The sequence below is a fragment of the Sinocyclocheilus grahami genome, unplaced genomic scaffold (assembly GCF_001515645.1).
Source record: "Sinocyclocheilus grahami isolate Dianchi unplaced genomic scaffold, SAMN03320097.WGS_v1.1 scaffold1800.1, whole genome shotgun sequence".
Taxonomy (NCBI): domain Eukaryota; kingdom Metazoa; phylum Chordata; class Actinopteri; order Cypriniformes; family Cyprinidae; genus Sinocyclocheilus; species Sinocyclocheilus grahami.
The window spans coordinates 103,667-123,460 of record NW_015506979.1 but is presented as its reverse complement, the minus strand read 5'-3'; the positions used below and the strand labels follow the sequence as shown (position 1 = coordinate 123,460).

General features: G+C 37.8%; 1 protein-coding gene and 1 pseudogene across 1 annotated transcript; both read left to right on the top strand.

The window, feature by feature from the left end:
• The first annotated feature begins 2,661 nt into the window (after positions 1 to 2,661).
• On the top strand, positions 2,662 to 14,663 carry LOC107572716 (serine/threonine-protein kinase 10-like). The gene is made up of 18 exons (XM_016259148.1): positions 2,662 to 2,974; positions 4,708 to 4,872; positions 5,486 to 5,534; positions 5,622 to 5,771; positions 5,850 to 5,922; positions 6,171 to 6,365; positions 6,444 to 6,618; positions 7,155 to 8,211; positions 8,613 to 9,379; positions 9,462 to 9,592; positions 9,669 to 9,792; positions 12,121 to 12,300; positions 12,390 to 12,519; positions 13,515 to 13,639; positions 13,728 to 13,913; positions 13,986 to 14,111; positions 14,199 to 14,312; positions 14,407 to 14,663. Exons 1-18 carry the CDS (start codon positions 2,825 to 2,827, stop codon positions 14,530 to 14,532), a joined length of 4,023 nt encoding a protein of 1,340 aa, XP_016114634.1. The 5' UTR covers positions 2,662 to 2,824; the 3' UTR covers positions 14,533 to 14,663.
• A 287-nt stretch (positions 14,664 to 14,950) lies between these two features.
• LOC107572710 (calcium-binding protein P-like) overlaps positions 14,951 to 19,794 on the top strand; it is a 5,049-nt pseudogene continuing 205 nt past the window's right edge.

Genomic DNA, 19,794 nt, shown 5'->3' with positions numbered 1-19,794 from the left:
AGCCTGCGTGAGGCTGGCCACAAGACTTCTTAACTTCTTTAAAGTCTCCCATGAAAACCTGACAGGGCGTTGATCATTCATGCATGTTTAAGATAATTTCTCACAACCATTCCTAGTGCTTCTACACTCTTAAAAATAAAGGTGCTTCACGATGCCATAGAAGAACCTTTTTGTCTAAATGGTTCCATAAAGAACCTTTAACATCTGAAGAACCTTTCTGTTTCACAAAAGGTTCTTTGTGGCGAAAGAAGGTTCTTCAGATTACAAAAAGGTAAGAAAGAGATGGTTCTTTAAAGAACCTTTGACTGAATGGTTCTTTGTGGAACCAAAAATGGTTCTTCTATGGCATCGCTTGAAGAACCTTTTGAAGCACCTTTATTTTTAAGAGTGTATACTGAGGATGTGACAAATAAATCAATGACACAACTGTGGAAAATTGAGCTGTTTTTCCATTATTTTTTTGTCTACTGAAATTCATGCCTTTATTGCTTTGTCTCGAGTTTCAAAATGTTGAGTTGGATGTATTTTGAAACAAGATCATCAACTGTGAAGTCATAGACGACTCTGAATGTCACATATATAAGTGCTGGGAGAATATAGGCTATTTAACCAAGGTGAGAAATAGGGCATGCCAAAGGCATATCTTGCATTTGTCTTTCAAACTTTGACACATTAAACAATTTTAAGCATAAGCAAGTTTGAACATGTTAGATATTGAAACAATATGTTTACTAATGTATAAACAGCCAAAGTGACCCAAAAGTGTTAGACCATTTAAAGCCAGAATCAAACTGTATACATTTCTTTGAATAAGATAAAATATGAAACATAGTGCCACTGATTTTCAAGAAAGCGTTTTATGGGAATTTGAAGGATTTTAAATGAATAAACATTATTAAAAATAAAGACAAAAGAATATTTAGGCACGTTCTGACTGTTGTCCCACATTAGTGTTCATAATTAATTTGATAAACTACATCTGTGGTTACTCTGCTGGAACTGACTCAACTGAACTGACTTCATACGTCATCCACTAAAATAACTTACTTTCGTAAATGTTGGTTATAAGTCGTTGGAGGGAAAGGCTCAGTAAAGTAAGGAATGAAGCTCTAGTTAAGAGCATTTATTTGCAGATGCCACTAGTTTGATATTTTGTTATGTATAAAAATAAAATACGTACATTTTAAGTGACTTAAAGTCATTTTTGAGACCCCTGCATATACTGTGGCCAGATGCATGATCTGCTAACAAGTTAGTCATCTGTTTTTGTTTCTATTTTATTTATTTATTATTATACATAAGTTACATAAATTACTTCTAGTTGGCCAGACTAGTTCATAATGTAGACTAGTAGTAACTAGTTCAGACAATGGTATGTAAGAATAATTTTAATATTGTTAGTCATATTTCAAAATAAACACTTTATTACGTCCATATATATATCTTTTTTTTTTAGAGAAATAATGTTAAAGCCTATCAAATATGATGCATTAGGCTTTTGAGGAACATTTATTTTTCCTATCTCAATCATCATTGGATTTCATTGCATTATATATTTTGCTCCTCATAATAAAAACTACAGAGCTTTGATCATAAAACAAAGCATTTACATGTCATCTTATTAAGACATAACATTGGGAAATATAGAGTGACAACTGATATACAGTAAGCATTTTAAGTAGTCTTCCCTTTTTTTTTAACTGTTTTACTGTTATAAAGATCTGATTTACATCGCAAGCCATCAGAATTTCATCATACTTTTTGGCCATATAATAACACCTGAACCCCATTTATTCATATTTTTGCTCAGTTTGAGTCTCTGAATAACACTGAGATGTTTTTCCTCCTTGAATAGAGCTCCATTTTCTCATACTATATGCGCCATAAAAGCCTGATGCATCAAAAATGACACTCCAAAAAAACTAGTGTCATTAAAAAAACAAACAAACAAACAAATAAATAAATGAATACTTTTTTACAGTTTCTAAAATGGTTCAATAAATGTTCCATTAATAAAAAAATAAATAAAATAAAATAAATCAGACTATTATTTCATGTCAGACTTTTAAATGTGGTTAAATATGTTAAATATGTGAAAGTAGAACCATCTACTGGTTAAAGTGTAGGACTACATCTCTCAGATCATCCTACACATGTCAGTAAACAGAGCCAACAGTGGAAAATCATATTGATGACCTGTTTCAAGACCCATGATGGATTTTTTTGTAAAAAAATTAGACGATGTGATTGATTTTAAGCTAGTAGGTGTACAGTATGTACAATTTGGGGATCCCCTAAAACATTGTTAAAACGCTGTTACTAAGTTTGGTTTTGAAACCATTAGTAAGAATAGGGCCATGTGAACACAGTACATCTTACTGCACAGAAAAATCTCTGCCTTTCTGTAAAACAGAACACAACACATTCATCCTGAAACCAATCATTCAAATCTATTTATCTAAATCATTATGCTTTCTTACACAAGTAATGGCACTATGGCTGCTGAAAACACACTACAATAGATGGCACAAACCGAAAGTACATCTCTACAGACGAGGTGCACGTCCTACACATTATTGTGGCCCATATTTTTGAAGGATGTGGTTGCTACTTGCAGCTTCCTGTCGTGCTCTGAGGTGTGCATGAGGAGCGACGTGACAATCAAAAGCATCTTTGCCTTGGAGAGGTTCAGACGGTTGTCTTTTGTGTTGTTTTTAGTTTGGGCAGGGGTTCTGATTGTTGAAGGAGACATCAAGGACCACCGACTGACTGAAAAGGACTGGGATTTCTTAAGGAGTTGGGGTGAATTTAAAGGGAGGGAGCCATGGCCTCCCTCCTGATGCGAATCTTTCGGTTGGGTGTGGAGAAAAAGCGAGTTCGGCACTACGAAAACCTGAAGAGGGATGTGGATCCACACCAGACATGGGAGACTATGGGAGAACTGGGAGATGGCGCTTTTGGGAAGGTCTATAAGGTAAGGGGGACCAATCATGAGGTTCAGTTTTCTGTTAAATGCAAAATAGCAGAACACTCTTGTGATATATTTATCTCGGGTCATTTAATTCAAACTGTTTTTAAGGGTTTAAAGGAATTTAAGATTATAAATAAAAGCATTGCATGTTTAAAAAATAATAAAACTAGTCTGGGCCTTTAAAGTGGCATAGCCTGATCTAATCTCATGTCATTTCAAGGAAATCCCTCCCTCTTCAGACTGGCATGTCAACTAAAGTGACAAATACAGTTCTGCAAGTGACTGTATCTTGCTCAGACTACCTCTTTCAACATTTCATGCTCATGCTAAATTACAAGAATTATTAAAAGTTAATAGAATCGAATTTAAAAACGAGAACTTTTATCACACTGTTTGACCCCATTGATATTATATTAGGAATAAATCTACGTTTAACTACCAAATATATATATATATATATCCATAAATATATAAATATCACACGACACGGGTAAGAAAATAGTACATTGTTCACAATATTATTTGCGAATGCATACAGCCGATTCACAGACGCTGAAATTCAGAACAACAGCACGACTGCAATTGTGATTCTTTACTCAAAAGATCAATAAACAAATAGTTAATATTGAGTAACTCACATTTTAGAAACAATATTGCAGTTATTATTGAGACTTGCATCTCAGAATGTTTTTTCGTGCCCAAATTAATCAGTTTCTTAAAATCGTCATTTAACGCCAACTATTGGTGTAATGATGTAGCCTGAAATTCTGAACTTTTTTTTTGGTTCCCAGAAAGTTTTGGAAATTCTTTGGTTACAAAAAGAATCTTCAGAGAACATTCCTAGTAGAATGTTATTATTTGGTTCTCAAAAGTAACCATAAGGGAACGGCAGGGGAGGACCGAATGTTTGTGGATGATGAGATACATAATTTGTGGTTTAGGATGTCAACATGATCATTGTTGTGATGTCACTACATTACATAACGAACACATGTATATATACATAATGTGTCAACAAATGAAACAGTTTGTAGATAATCCATTTTAATGCAGTCTACCTAAATATTTACTGTGTAGATCAGGGGTGCCCAAACTCGGTCCTGGAGGGCCGGTGTCCTGGAGAGTTTAGCTCCAACTTTCCTCAACACACCTGCCTTTAAGTTTCTAGTATGCCTAGTGAGAGCTTGATTAGCTGGATCAGGTGTGTTTAATTAGGGTTGGAGCTAAACTCTTCTGGACACCGGCCCTCCAGGACCGAGTTTGGACACCCCTGGTGTAGATCTAGAAAACACTTCATTTGAACAATTCATTAAACTTTATTTTAAATAAACCAATAAGTAGAAATGTAAGACAGTGCAGCCTTTATGAAAACCATGTTTATTAAAACATTGTTTATTTATAGGTTTCTAAGGTGACAGAAAATGGAGCTTTAGGACTTCACTGTGGTTAGGCAACTTCCTGTTAAACCAAAATGTGAAAGATCAAAGATAGCTTCCTGTTAGCAATTTCAATCTCATATCAACCTCTTTCTGCATAGCTTTCTGAAAATGAATTGCAACTTGCAGTTGTACAACTTTCAGCATCTTTGCAGTGTGTATATCTTTTTGCATCGTGGCCTGCATCTGTACAGCTGTTAAGTTCTGCTTCCCAGCTTTCATAACTTCTGATAACTTTCTTGCACTTTTGTTAGAAATGACAAAGGCAAGTGTTACAGTATATTAAACTGTTGATCATAGACACAGAATCAGACTACGGGGGTCCTGGCAGCTGTTAAAGTGATTGAAGTGCGCAGTGAAGAGCAGCTGGATGACTACATCACTGAGATAGACATCCTAGCATCCTGTCGCCATACAAACATCATATCGTTGCTGGACGCCATCTTCTTTGAGGGCTGGCTGTGGGTAAGGAACATCTGTTTATAGGCCTAGGTATTTTTCCCCTCAGCTACAGCTACACTTTTATGTGTGGAGAGATAATGTTTATAACAAATTTACCAGAAGTCTTTTTTCCCTCGTTTATTTATATGGACTATAAATACAAAACTATATTGGAAGCTTAAAAAAAGACAGCTTTTCTAAAGACAACTTTTTTTAAACAGGTGTGGGAGGGTTTTTTCCAGTGTTGGGGAAAGTAACTTATAAAATAATGCATCACAATATTGCGTTATTCCATAAAAATTGCGTTACTTAGTTACTTTTTCATGGAAAGTAATGCATTACATTACTTTTACATCATGTTTGTCACTTGGGCTGGGCCTGCTTTTTTGTTTTTTAATGAAAACAAAGTAACTTGAATTACCTATTTGAAAAAGTAACTTCGATATTTTCTTGTAAATGTAAAAGTTACTTTACTAGTTACTTGAAAAAAGTAATCTGATTACGTAACTTGCGTTACTTGTAATGCGCTACCCCCAACACTGGTTTTTACTTTCTAAAAGTCTGCATAAATAAAGACACATTCTTATATAGCTTGACTATAATTTTTTTAGCGTATCTGTATGCTTTGTCTTTTTAGATCCTGATCGAGTACTGTCCTGGAGGCGCTCTGGATGATATCATGTTGGGTGGGTGACTTGACACTTTTCAATCATTCATTCATGGTAGTATCTTTATGGCATTATCATAATTTATCCATACTGCGTGTGTTTCAGAACTGGAGCGTGGCCTTACAGAGCAGCAGATCAGTGAAGTGTGCTGTCAGTCTCTGCAGGCTCTGTCTTACCTGCACCAGCATCACATTATACACAGAGACCTGAAGGCGGGCAACATTCTGCTCACCATGGATGGACAAGTCAAACTTGGTACAGATATACTGGCCTCTCACATTTTTGGTCTAAATACAGTCTGTGCTTTATTTATTTATATTCTCTTTCATACAGCTGACTTTGGTGTGTCTGCAAAAAATGACAATACCATCCAAAAACGATCAACTTTCATTGGAACTCCATACTGGTGAGACTCTCTTACGCTTGGTCAAATGCTCTTGCTGTCATCGTATGCTCACCTTTATGTTATTAGATACAAGAAAAAACTTGAACAGATCAACATGAGACAGAATGATCATTTTGGGTAAACTATAGGCCTACCTATTGAACCTCACAAAAAGAAACAATTAAATTATGCTTAAGGAATAGTGATTCCTTTACTTTATACAACCCTCCTGCCAATGAACTTTAGATCATAATATTTTGTCTTTCAAGGATGGCGCCTGAGGTGATTATGTGTGAAACATCAAAAGACAATCCCTACACGACTAAAGCTGACATCTGGTCATTAGGCATCACTTTAATTGAGGCCGCTGAGATGGAGCCTCCTCATCATTCTCTCAACCCCATGAGGGTCTTGCTGAAGATCACCAAATCTCCACCACCCACACTCTCCAATCCTCGCCAATGGTGAGTCGCCGCTTCCTCATCCCCTCTCTAGATCTGCTGGGATTTCGGCTTAAGCTTTATCTTGATTTTTGCCGTCAGGTCATCACATTTCCAAGATTTTCTACGGAGAACCTTGCAGAAGAATCCCGAGTCTCGTTGGGGAGCCCAACAGCTCATGGCCCATCCTTTCTCTTATGCGGGACGAGACGGACGAGCCCTCAAAGAACTCATCGCTGAGGCCAAAGCAGAGGTCACTGAGGTCATAGAGGCTGAGGTAAATACATAGGTCAATGACAAGAACATGCTGCTATTTTGAACTTTCTATTCATCAAAGAATCCTGAAAAAAATGTAGGACATTTTCCACAAAAATATTAAGCAGCACAACTGTTTTCAAAATTGATATTACTAAGAAATGTTTATTGAGCACCAAATCAGCATATTAGAATGCTTTCTGAAGGATTACATTGAAGACTGGAGTAATGATGCTGAAAATGTAGCTTTGCATCACAGGAATAAATTACACTTTAAAAAATATATTAAAATAGAAAACAGTTATTTTAAGTTGTAATACTATTTAACAATATTACTGTTTTTACTATGTAGTTATTAAGTAAATTCAACCTAGGACCCCAAACTTTTGAGCAGTGGTGTAATTAAAAAAATAAAACATAAATCATGATTTTTGGTTATACCACATGACATATTTAAAAGTCATTATCACCTTTAGTTGGACCTGTCAAATAAACATAATCCATGTGTGTAGCAGTACACAGCTTAATACATCTTTTTCTGCATCTTTTCATCTGCAGTCTTTATTAGATCTCGATTGTTCTGCGAAGGAGATGATTGCTGCAGAGTCAGAGCAAACAGTGCCACAACCAGGACAAGCAGTTGAAGAACAAGGACCACAAGAACCTGAGACCCCTCAGAAAACCTCTGTTCCAGATGCTGTTCCTCAATCTCCCACCAACTTGGCGCCAATAGCTGAGGTGAAAGTAACCCGCAGGGCTTCCCAGGCCACAGACAAAGCTCAGAAGAGGGCAAGACGCCTCTCGGTTCCAGGAAATCTCCTCTCGTTTTTTACTGGAGGCTCCCGTCGCAAATCTGCATTCTGGGGTGACAATCCACCTCTTCAAGGAAGTAAGGACTCAGAAGTTTCAAGTGCAGCTGTGGGAACTGTGGAAACTTGCCCTTCAGATGGCAAAGAAAGTGAAAGCACTGACAAACTGAAGGAGCAAACATCTGACTTAGTTGACGCTCCAGGTAATGAGGCTGCTGATACCAAAGACAAGGAAGCTAAAGTAGAAACTGACAAGGAGGTAGCCCAGACCTCAAACAACTCAAGCACACCACCACAAACAGAGTTACCAACAGATTCCTCTGAAAAGGAAACACTAGATCTCACCAAGGAGGACACTGATGCTGATAAGGAAAATGTGAAGTCTGATGATTCAGGAAACAATGACCAAACATTTTGGAAATCCCTCCAGACACCTGCTATTATCAACAAAGACACAGCACATCCAGAAAGCACACCGATTGCAGCTTTGTGTTTGGAAACACCACTAGCTAAAAGGACTGAAAAGAATGAGGGAAATTATAAATATGAGTACCTTGATTTGGCCTGTCCTTTGAAAACGTGCAATTCTCCTCCTGCTTTAGATATAAACAAAATCTTAACCGTAGAGATGCCTTCTAATAATGTTCCCGATGAAGTTTCTGACCTCAAAAAAGCACAACAGACAACTGAACCATCAGAAAATGATGCTGTTGAAGGAAGAACCGAGGAAGATGTAGAAGAACCAGGAGAACTGGAGACAGATGGAGGAACTGTGGATGCAACAAAAGAGGAAATCAGTGAAAATGGCAAGGACTTTGATGTAGGGAAAGAAGACCACATCCAGAAAGCACACCGATTGCAGCTTTGTGTTTGGAAACACCACTAGCTAAAAGGACTGAAAAGAATGAGGGAAATTATAAATATGAGTACCTTGATTTGGCCTGTCCTTTGAAAATGTGCAATTCTCCTCCTGCTTTAGATATAAACAAAATCTTAACCGTAGAGATGCCTTCTAATAATGTTCCCGATGAAGTTTCTGACCTCAAAAAAGCTCAACAGACAACTGAACCATCAGAAAATGATGCTGTTGAAGGAAGAACCGAGGAAGATGTAGAAGAACCAGGAGAACTGGAGACAGATGGAGGAACTGTGGATGCAACAAAAGAGGAAATCAGTGAAAATGGCAAGGACTTTGATGTAGGGAAAGAAGAAGATATAACCGCCAATGAAGATGACATTACCATGAAGGTAGAGTGTGAGGATGTCAATGAAGCTGTCAAGGAAGAGCATGTTACTACTGAGATAGGCCATGAAGAAGTCAACTCAAGCAATGAAAAGTCTGAGGAAGAGGAACGCTGTGAAAAAGACCAAGATCTTTGTACAGAAACAGAGGAAGAAGAGCATTCATCCAACAAGGAAGATGTTTCCGTGGAGGTTGATCATGAAGATTTAGACTCAAGAAACGAAAACAGCGAGAACACAAGAAAATCTGACGAGGAGGTAGAAATACCAACCCAAGATGAGATGACCACTAGTTCACAGATGGCAGAGATACCATGTCAAAATAAAGAAGACACCAGTTCTGAAGGAGAAAATATCATCATTGGTAATGAAAGAGATGCTGCTGGTGATCAAGACGGAGCAAGTCCAACAGAAGTCTGTTCTGAAAAGAAAGAAGAAGAACCTGAACAAGAGCTTCACATGGATACTAGTATACAGAACGTTACAGAAGAGCAATCAAAACTTCCTGGTGAAGATACAACAGATGTTTTTGGACCAAAGTTGAAAAAGGAAGTGATGATTGCAGTTCAAGAGGACAAAAATGAGCAAGAAAGGCCACTTGCAAATGGCTTGAAAAATGTAGACTTAATACCACCTCATGAATCGAATGGATCCACACCTAAGGAATCTAATGAAGACACAATTGCCCCTCTTTCCCCTACTGAGCCTCCACTGTCTCTTGGAATTGAAGGGGTAAGTATGAAATAAACGTCGACCTAAAAACTACCAGGCTAATTCAACATGTACGAACTGTTCTCTTTTTGTATTAATTCAGGAATTGCACCCAAGCAGGCGAACCGTTAAAAGGACACGTAAATTTATGGTGGACGGTCGTGAGATCAGTGTCACCACTTCCAAAGTGTTTAGTGAGGGAGACAAGAAGGAGCAACAAATGCGCTGCAGCAGGTAATGAGTCTTTATGCTTTATAGTGGACATGGATGAATGGACGGGTCACATTCATAACTTCTTGGGTGTTTTCAGACGGCAGGAACTGCGTGCGTTGAAACTCTTGCAGAGAGAAGAGCAGAGAGAACATGGCCAGCTTGAACAGAAACTACAGCAGCAGCGAGAGCAGATGTTCCGCCACATAGAACAAGAGATGACTGTAAGCCACAAGCACCAAAGCCCTTTGGCCTCAGTTAACAACTTAAGACGTGCTATTAAACAGAAATGTTTCCATTCGGGTTCTTGACTGAAGTACTAACATGCCCTTTATACAAAAAACTTTACTAATGTTACTTTGACATGCAAGGACTTAGTTTTGCAAAGCAGATTCTGAAGCACATTTCAATTTTTCATACTGTACATTAATGTACAGTTCCTAAATTCACTTGTAACACACAAAGAATTTGTTTTATTATTTGAAGAGTTTATTTGCAAAAACAGATAACTCCGTTTTTATTAATTTTCTTAAATCATGTTTTTTATCGTGTTATCATGTTTTTATTGTTGTATTTTTTTTGTTATTATTATTTAACCAAAACAACCCAACATTAATTGGAATGCAGGACAAAACGTTTTTTTTAACACAGTTATCTGTTTTTGCATATGAACTCTTAATTTTTTTTTGCATTTTTTAATAATTGTATTGATTATTCTAATTATATTATTTAATATAAATTAATTAATTAAGTATTATGTAATTTTGTCAGCATAACACAAGTGGAAAACTGTCAACTAAAAAAGGATTTTTGCCTTTTTATTGTTTACTGGGCAAAACTAAAACTATTAAAAATGGTTATTGTTAATTGAAATAAAGCTAAAATAAAATAAATTCTAAATATTATATAAATTTAGTTTATCTGTTTGTGCAAGAGGTTTTATTTTAAAAGGACTCAGATGGTCTTTAATGTCAGCAATAGTTCTGTCAGTAGAGGGCGCTACAGAGCAGTTTATGTACAATTATAAGGGTTTTTGACAAATTTGCAACACTATTTTGTAAAGTCCGAGTTGTCAGAATTTCTAGAGAAATATTTTAGCGTCTAGCAGTACATATTAAGAGGTTACTAAAGAAGTTTTAAAGCAATAGTGAGCTGAGTGTTTTTTAAGAGGCTAAACTAATAGAAATTCATCATGTTATGAACCTGCCATGTTGCTGAGCTCATATACTTTCCTGTCTGGTGAAATTCAGCTCTGGCATGGACGAGAGAGAGAGTAAAAGAGGAGAGGAGACAGTGGTAAAATCTAGGTTTTCCGCCTCCGGCTGCTTCTTCCATCTCACTCTGTTACATCTTGCAACTAAGAAATGCCACAGCCTTACAATCAAAGAGAAACCCAGGAAGCAGAAGGCTCCGGAATATGGGCTGCAGCTCACAGATATCCAGGAGTCCTTTGTGTTTTCAGAAATAAGGAAATGAAAATAGATGTATTTTACGATCACTGCCTTTGAATGTTCTGCTTAACTTTAAAACATGCAGGAAAACCCATTTTTGCTACATGATGTGAATTTAAAAAGAGCATTTGATATGGAAATAAACTGCATGTTTAGTTTATTCACACGCACTCTCCTACTAAAACTGGTTATGAATGTATGATTGATTGTGTCTGTTTTCACAGTTTCATTGCACAGTAGTTGACGATATTTTATATATCGATTTAGATACCATGCGTGTAAGAAGTGGTGAGATCGTCTCTCTGGTCAGGTATGAATGGAAATGAATCATGTATCTGTTATATTAGATGAAATGCAAGCCCTCTTTCTTCAGGCTATTGTTAGACTGCAGCTATTGTGCTTTTATATGATCCATTCCGGCTGTAAAGTGTTTTAACGCATTCACTCCCAGAGGCATTCAGCATATGGGGCAGGAGTCCTGTCCGTTGGGCACATCTTCAAGCCTCCAGATGGACTTTCCCAGATCTCCACATGCACAGATGAGACCAGACACACTGTAAACGACATCTGCAAGCACTTGGTCTATTTAGCATCTGTCTGTTTAGCATGAAATTGCAATACTTTTTCCTAGTACAACCTATAATCGATAGATTGATAGATTAATATATATATATATATATATATATATATATATATATATATATATATATATATATATATATGAAAAACAGACATGACAAAAGTTGCCTTGGCAATTAACTGTAATAACGTAAGTTTAAGTTGAAGTAAACCTAAAATAAATTTATTTCGAATACATTTTTAATATTGTACTGAAGTATAAAAAAATTAATAAAAATGACAAAAGCACATAAAAAATACTAAAACAAACTAAAATGAAAACAAATTATAAAAATATAAAGCTAATTCAAAAGCCTATAATAGCATAGGAATAATACTGAATTGTAAGTATGATCAATGTATTAGCACAGTCTCCTCAAAAAGCTGCATGATGTGATTATTATTAATCATATTCATATGCGTAAGTACGAGCACTTGAAATAAAGATGCTTGTTTGTTTTTTGAATGTTTGTCCTGTTGCAGAGCAAGAAGCAGTACTATGACGGTGAGCTTGAGAGACTTGAGAAACAGTACCAGCAGCAAAGCAGCCAGATGGAGGCTGAGCACACATCCCGGCTCAGGGAGGACGCACGCAGACTCAAGGCCCAGCAGGAGAAAGAGCTGAGCCGCAAGAGCAGCGCACTGAAAGCGGACCCTAAAGAGGTACGGACTGCTGCATTTACCCACACTTACACTGCATTAGACTCAAACACATGAAAACAGTCACTGATGTGTGTCTATTTCTGCTTTAGGAGCAGCGGTTCCTGCAGAAGCAGCAGCAGGAGCTGAATGAAGCTCTGCAGAAGGGCGTTCAGGAACATAAGAGGAAGGTGGCTTCCATGGAGTGGGAGATTACTGTCAAATCTCAGCAGCTCAAGCGAGGTAAATATGCCACTGCTAATACACTTATTTATTATGTCATTTGCACCAAAATCACGGTTTATGGCATGTAGTTTATCAATCTTTAAAATACACTCTTAAAAATAAAGGTTCCAGAAGCTGGGTTTTCACAATAATGCCAAACAAGAACAATTTTGGGTTCCACAAAGAACCTTTTCATGAAGAGTTCTTAAAAAGAACAATTTTTTTCTTAGTGCAAAGAAAATTTGAAAAATCTGAACCAAGAGTCCCACATTAAATAAAATAAATGATCAGTTAATTAAATTAGAAATAAAAATTTAAATAAATAGCTTCTTAAACGTACAAATAAATGTTCTTAGATATATGACAAATCCATGCCTAAAAATATAGTTAAATGTAACACTAAATAATAAATTGATAGATATTTTTACAAATACAAATTTTAAATTGCATTAATTTGTCAGTTTGAAAAGTAAATAAAATTAAGGAATCAGTAATCAAAAATGTAACAACAAATAACAAATTGATAAATCCTTTTTAAATGCAATTTTTAAAATGCACTGATTTGTCAAATTAAAAAGTGATGTATTTATTATTTTGATGTAACATTTAATGACATTTTAAACATTAATTAAATAAAAAGTTTTTGGGAAATTATTTATTGAGAATTAAATAATTGGCATCTTTTACCAATAAAAAAGAATTAAAATATTTATATATTTATTTCAAGTTATTTTTTTCAGTTTGAGAAATTATTTGAATGATAACAGTTTAAATTAATAAATTCATAATTGATTCATTATTTTATTTTTAATGTGGTAAAATTATTATAATTATATTATTTAATATAAATCAATTAATGAATTATTATGTAATTTTGTCAACATAACACAAGTGGAAAAATTGACTGTGCACTGTAATAGTAAATAAATAGTGTGCATTGTACACATACTGTATACAGAAGAAGGTTATTAGTAGTATGTGATTCTAAACATACTGTTTCCTTCCTTCTCAAGCGCGTGAGGCAGTGATTTGGGAGTTAGAACAGCGCCATCTACAGGAGAAGTACCATCTATTCAAACAGCAGGTGAAGGAGCAGTACTCCCTACAAAGACAGCAGCTGACCAAGAGACACAACAAGGTAAATTATGCAGCAACCCCCAAAAGCATTATCTTTATTTTTCTGTGCCTTACCCTGTCTTCTGTGGTTCTGTTCTCTCGTATGGTAGGATAAGGAGAGAGCGTCTCGGTTCCAGCAAGCTCTACTGGAGGAGCAGAAGTCATTGCAGGCCCAGGAGAGAGTATCCTTCCAGAAGGCCCAAAAAGCTGAAGCAAAGTCCTGTTTGAATCAGTTCAAGATGGAGCTCAAAAAGCAAGGTCTGAGTGGTCCAGAGCAGCGACAGCGTCTCACACAGGTTTGGATTCAGAAGAAACGAAACATGTAGTAAATTAAACCTATACTTAATAAAACTGGTTTGCCCTCTCAGTTTTTGTCAGAGGAGGAGGCAAGACAGAAGCAAGAGAGACAGAGTCTTCAAGAGAGTCATGAGAACCAATTGAAAGTGGTGCAGGAGCAATGTGATGCCAGTGCAGCTGAACTACAGCAGCTTCAGGTACATCCGCGTCAACTTGGGAACAACCTTGCAGCGTTTTCATGTTGAGGGAATGTGGTTCTCAGTGTCTGTGTGTTTGGACTTTAGAATGAGAAGCTCCAAATTCTTGTGGACATGGAGAAGAAAAAGATCAAAGCTCTGGAGGATGAACACACTCTGGAGCTCAACGAATGGAGAGATAAGCTTGCGTGTAGAAAAGAGGTATTATAAAATAGTAATAGGAATAGTAAAAATGAGAGGTTTAAAGCTTTTTAATCGGGAAAAAACATGACGACTGTTGTATGTTTATGTTCAGGTGTTAGAGGAAGACCTCGCTCGCAGACGTAGAGAAAAAGAAGGAAACAGGAGACGAAGCAGTGAGCCGGAAAACTGGCATGCAGCTCGCCGTTCAAAGTTCTTCCATAATCTAAGCTTTTCCTGACAAAGTTAAGAAATACTCTAAACCCCAATGTCTTTATAAACTGTATATGTACACTACTTTTTGAACGTTTCGGGTCACTATGATTTTTTTCTTTAAGAAATTATTGCTTTTTTTGCATTAAATTGATCAAAAGTGACAGTGGCATAAAATGTTCATAAAATAAAAATCAGTTGTAATATTTCACACTATTACAATTTTTACTGTATTTTTGATTAAATAAATGTTGGCAAGAGACTACTTTTAAAAACATTATTACCGACCCCAAACTTTTGAACAGTAGTGTACAGTATGTATGTGTGTGTGTGTGTGTGTTTGTATGGGGCTAGTTGTCACATGGGTAAGTTATAATTATTTTATTAATTATTTTAGATTATTATAGTTTTCAAATACAGTTATATTGTGAAAGTGGGCTTTTTAAAAAAACTTTTTATTATATACATATTTTTTTCCCAAAAATTATTCAATTTAATGTTACAACATTAACAAAGTTTGTTCAATTAATTGTATTGTTGTTTCATAGAAAATAGTAGCAAATATAGTGTTTTGGTAGTTTTTAAAATTAATTCACACACACACACACACACACACACACACACACACATTATATGTACAGAATATATGGACATTTGGGTTAAGTTGCAGAATATATTTTGTCTGGAGTTTATGTATTTTTGTAAATATGTTTAAAATCTGCTTAGTCATACACTCTGTACACGCTGTAAGTGTATCTTGTAGCCTGAAGATGAAAGTTCATGTGTAAATAAAATTTTGAAACAATTTTAGACAAATTGATTATTCAGATTATATTTCTTCTGGATGTGTGCGAAGTTTTTGAACAGTCATGGTCATGCACACAAAAACAGCATACCAGTCTGGGCTGTCTGTAAGGCAGCAGAGAAAATTATTACATAAAGCCACACCCCAGACCAATATCTGTCTCTTGACTGGAGTCAACATGATTTCTATTGAGCTGCTGAAGAGACGTGTTCTTCTATAGCAACCTCTTTATGGTAAGGTAAATGCTTTCATGTTACTAAACATCTGGATGTATGAAAACTTGTAATGTGACATTTGAATTGAATACAACAAACGGGGACATAATATTAAAGCTACTTTAATACTGAAAATACTTATTTGATTTAATGCATTAAAATGTTATTCTGGTAAACCCTGATTTATATGTACATATGACCTATTACCCAATCTAAATACTAACCTTAAAAAAAAAGGACATAAAAACAACTGAACAATAAAATAGTTTGATAAAAATTGTAGTAATTTGTCATGTAACTTGAAGCTCATATAATTATGAATACTGATTTATTGCCTCTTTTAAAATCAGACCCTACGTGAAATATAGACAAAAATTGTCATATTGCAGGACCATTTAAATTACCTTTCATTTGATTAAAAATGACAAATTCACGTAAATATTAACCTTATGTCTTAATGTTAAAATGATATATACGTTTTTCTATCTGCTCAAAGAAAAAATGCTTAAGATGTATGTTAATAAAAGAAGAAGGTCTAAACTTCAAACCTCCAAACATGAAATTGCTGATATTACATGCAACATTGATATAACATATTTAAAGGTTGTAAACATGTAATAGCAGCAATGATTATTCGTTCAAGATGTTTTATGTTCAGTAACTCTTGTTGATTTTGTTCTCAGCATTTATGTTTGAAGCAGTACAACATTAGGGATAATATAATGAGTATGCTTACTTCAGGCTTTTACAGTATCTTTCATTTCAAGATAATTTTTTGGGGGTTACAATCTCCTAAAGTGTGTTATGGACACCAAATGGATAAGTTGAAAGTGCTGAAGGGCCATATTACTAGACAGGAATGCTTTCCTGTCCATTACTCTCTTGTGTTTCATCTCTTTGAAATTCCCGAATACTAAAGGGTCCTCCATTAGTGCTGTGGAAAACACCTACTCAATTTTAATGATTTTATTTTCCAAACAATATGATGGACCTTTTAGATCTCTAATAAATGCAACTAAATGCCTAAGTGCATCTGTTTTCCAGCAATCACTTCCACAAGTATTTATAATGTTCACTCTTTCTCTCTTGTATACAGTGTCCATTAGGCCCTTGTCTTGTAATAATATGTAAAATTGCCTATGGATTTCAGTAAGCTTATTTCTCTGAATTGTGTGCATATCAAGTTTAAACTAACTCAGTGTGTCTCAATTTGTTAGGACCAAAATGGGGCAGTTAGGCAAACGTGCACTGTTTGTTTTGGTTCTGATGGCAGTGCTACACAATTCATCAGGATGAAAGACAGGGGGTAAGAGCACCCCTTCCAAGAAGCCATCCAATAAGCCATCACAGGGGACCAAGACTCAATCTAACTATCCCAGGCAACCCTCCAATCCTGGTGCAGGAAGTAACCCAGGCTACCCCAACCAGCAGCATCCTGGTAGAGACACTAGTGGCAGCTATCCCTCAGCTGGTGGCAACACCAATTGGTATCCAGGAAGAGGGGGATCCAGCCCAGGAGGATATCCTAATCAAAATCCTGGAGCAGGTAGCTATCCCGCTGGCGGTAGCTATCCTTCGGCTGGTGGAAACCCCAATTAGTATCCAGGAAGAGGGGGATCCAGCCCAGGTGGATATCCCAACCAAAATCTTGGAGCAGGTAGCTATCCCGCTGGTGGAAACCCCAATCAGTATCCGGGAAGAGGAGGATCCAGCCCAGGAGGATATCCCAATCAAAATCCTGGAGCAGGTAGCTATCCTGCTGGTGGTAGCTATCCTTTGGCTGGTGGAAACCCCAATCCAGGAAGAGGCGGAGTTAACCCAGGAGGATATCCCAACCAGAATCCTGCAGGAGGGGGTTACTCTAACCAATATCCAGGTAGAAGTGGGTACAGCCCTGGTTGGTATCCAGCAGGTGAGAACTGCAGGACAGGCGGGAGGATACCCAGGAGGACACCCTTCCATTGGAGGGGGATATCCCAACTGGAACCCCAAAAATAAGATCCTCAGTCCACGCTATGGAGGCTCCTTTGGAGGTGGCAGGTTTGGAACGGGTGGCTCGCCTTTCTCCAATACAGTGAAAAGTATGGGCTATTGTCCCTCTGCTAAATCCAAAGGCTTTGCAAAAAAGGCAATGCTAGCAGCAGGCATTGGAGCAGTGGCAGGAATGGCTGTAGGCTATGGAATCGGAAACTTTCCACGCCCCAACTTCCAATTCAGGAGCCCTCAGGAGGAACGTTAATACAACCACATGCTTGTGTATTTCTATATATATAAATGTGCACAGTACACACACATATATTATGTAAATAAAAATTTCTATTTTGGTTGCGATTAATCGCGATTAATCGTTTGACAGCACTATATATACAGTATATATATATATTGGGGGGGGGGGGGGGCGTGCCTCAAAATGCCTCAAAAGAGGGCTTACAATGACTTACAAAGATACATAACAGCTACAAGTGTATGCACTACTTGCTTTATGCAAGTACTATATAGGATAAATCACTATACAGGATTTACCCTATTATACTTTATCGACACGAATTGATAGGTGAAACAACAAACAGCCACCCACAAATAGTCTATAAACAAAGCATCAGGCTGTCTATATCCCAATCAAAATCCTGGAGCAGGTAGCTATCCCGCTGGCGGTAGCTATCCTTCGGCTGGTGGAAACCCCAATTAGTATCCAGGAAGAGGGGGATCCAGCCCAGGTGGATATCCCAACCAAAATCTTGGAGCAGGTAGCTATCCCGCTGGTGGAAACCCCAATCAGTATCCGGGAAGAGGAGGATCCAGCCCAGGAGGATATCCCAATCAAAATCCTGGAGCAGGTAGCTATCCCGCTGGCGGTAGCTATCCTTCGGCTGGTGGAAACCCCAATTAGTATCCAGGAAGAGGGGGATCCAGCCCAGGTGGATATCCCAACCAAAATCTTGGAGCAGGTAGCTATCCCGCTGGTGGAAACCCCAATCAGTATCCGGGAAGAGGAGGATCCAGCCCAGGAGGATATCCCAATCAAAATCCTGGAGCAGGTAGCTATCCCGCTGGCGGTAGCTATCCTTCGGCTGGTGGAAACCCCAATTAGTATCCAGGAAGAGGGGGATCCAGCCCAGGTGGATATCCCAACCAAAATCTTGGAGCAGGTAGCTATCCCGCTGGTGGAAACCCCAATCAGTATCCGGGAAGAGGAGGATCCAGCCCAGGAGGATATCCCAATCAAAATCCTGGAGCAGGTAGCTATCCCGCTGGCGGTAGCTATCCTTCGGCTGGTGGAAACCCCAATTAGTATCCAGGAAGAGGGGGATCCAGCCCAGGTGGATATCCCAACCAAAATCTTGGAGCAGGTAGCTATCCCGCTGGTGGAAACCCCAATCAGTATCCGGGAAGAGGAGGATCCAGCCCAGGAGGATATCCCAATCAAAATCCTGGAGCAGGTAGCTATCCCGCTGGCGGTAGCTATCCTTCGGCTGGTGGAAACCCCAATCAGTATCCAGGAAGAGGGGGATCCAACCCAGCAGGATATCCCAACCAGAAACCTGGAGCAGGTGCCTATCCAGCTGGTGGCAGCTATCCTTCGGCTGGTGGCAACCCCAATCAGTATCCGGGAAGAGGGGGATCCAACCCAGCAGGATATCCCAACCAGAATCCTGGGTTACTCTATTACTCTAACCAATATCCAGGTAGAAGTGGGTACAGCCCTGGTTGGTATCCAGCAGGTGAGAACTGCAGGGAGGATACCCGGATACCCAGGAGGACACCCTTCCATTGGAGGGGGATATCCCAACTGGAACCCCAAAAATAAGATCCTCAGTCCACGCTATGGAGGCTCCTTTGGAGGTGGCAGGTTTGGAACGGGTGGCTCGCCTTTCTCCAATACAGTGAAAAGTATGGGCTATTGTCCCTCTGCTAAATCCAAAGGCTTTGCAAAAAAGGCAATGCTAGCAGCAGGCATTGGAGCAGTGGCAGGAATGGCTGTAGGCTATGGAATCGGAAACTTTCCACGCCCCAACTTCCAATTCAGGAGCCCTCAGGAGGAACGTTAATACAACCACATGCTTGTGTATTTCTATATATATAAATGTGCACAGTACACACACATATATTATGTAAATAAAAATTTCTATTTTGGTTGCGATTAATCGCGATTAATCGTTTGACAGCACTATATATACAGTATATATATATATTGGGGGGGGGGGGGGCCGGGCCTCAAAAAAGGGTTTAAAATGACTTACAAAAATAAAAAACAGCTAAAAGTGTATCA

What these genes read in the sequence shown, in the direction of transcription:
- LOC107572716 (XM_016259148.1), top strand. Translation starts at nt 2,825, where the DNA reads ATGGCCTCCCTCCTGATGCGAATCTTTCGGTTGGGTGTGGAGAAAAAG. An exon ending in CTTTTGGGAAGGTCTATAAG is followed by an intron (nt 2,975 to 4,707) that starts GTAAGGGGGACC and finishes TGTTGATCATAG; the next exon opens with ACACAGAATCAGACTACGGG. An exon ending in TTCATTGGAACTCCATACTG is followed by an intron (nt 5,923 to 6,170) that starts GTGAGACTCTCT and finishes TTGTCTTTCAAG; the next exon opens with GATGGCGCCTGAGGTGATTA.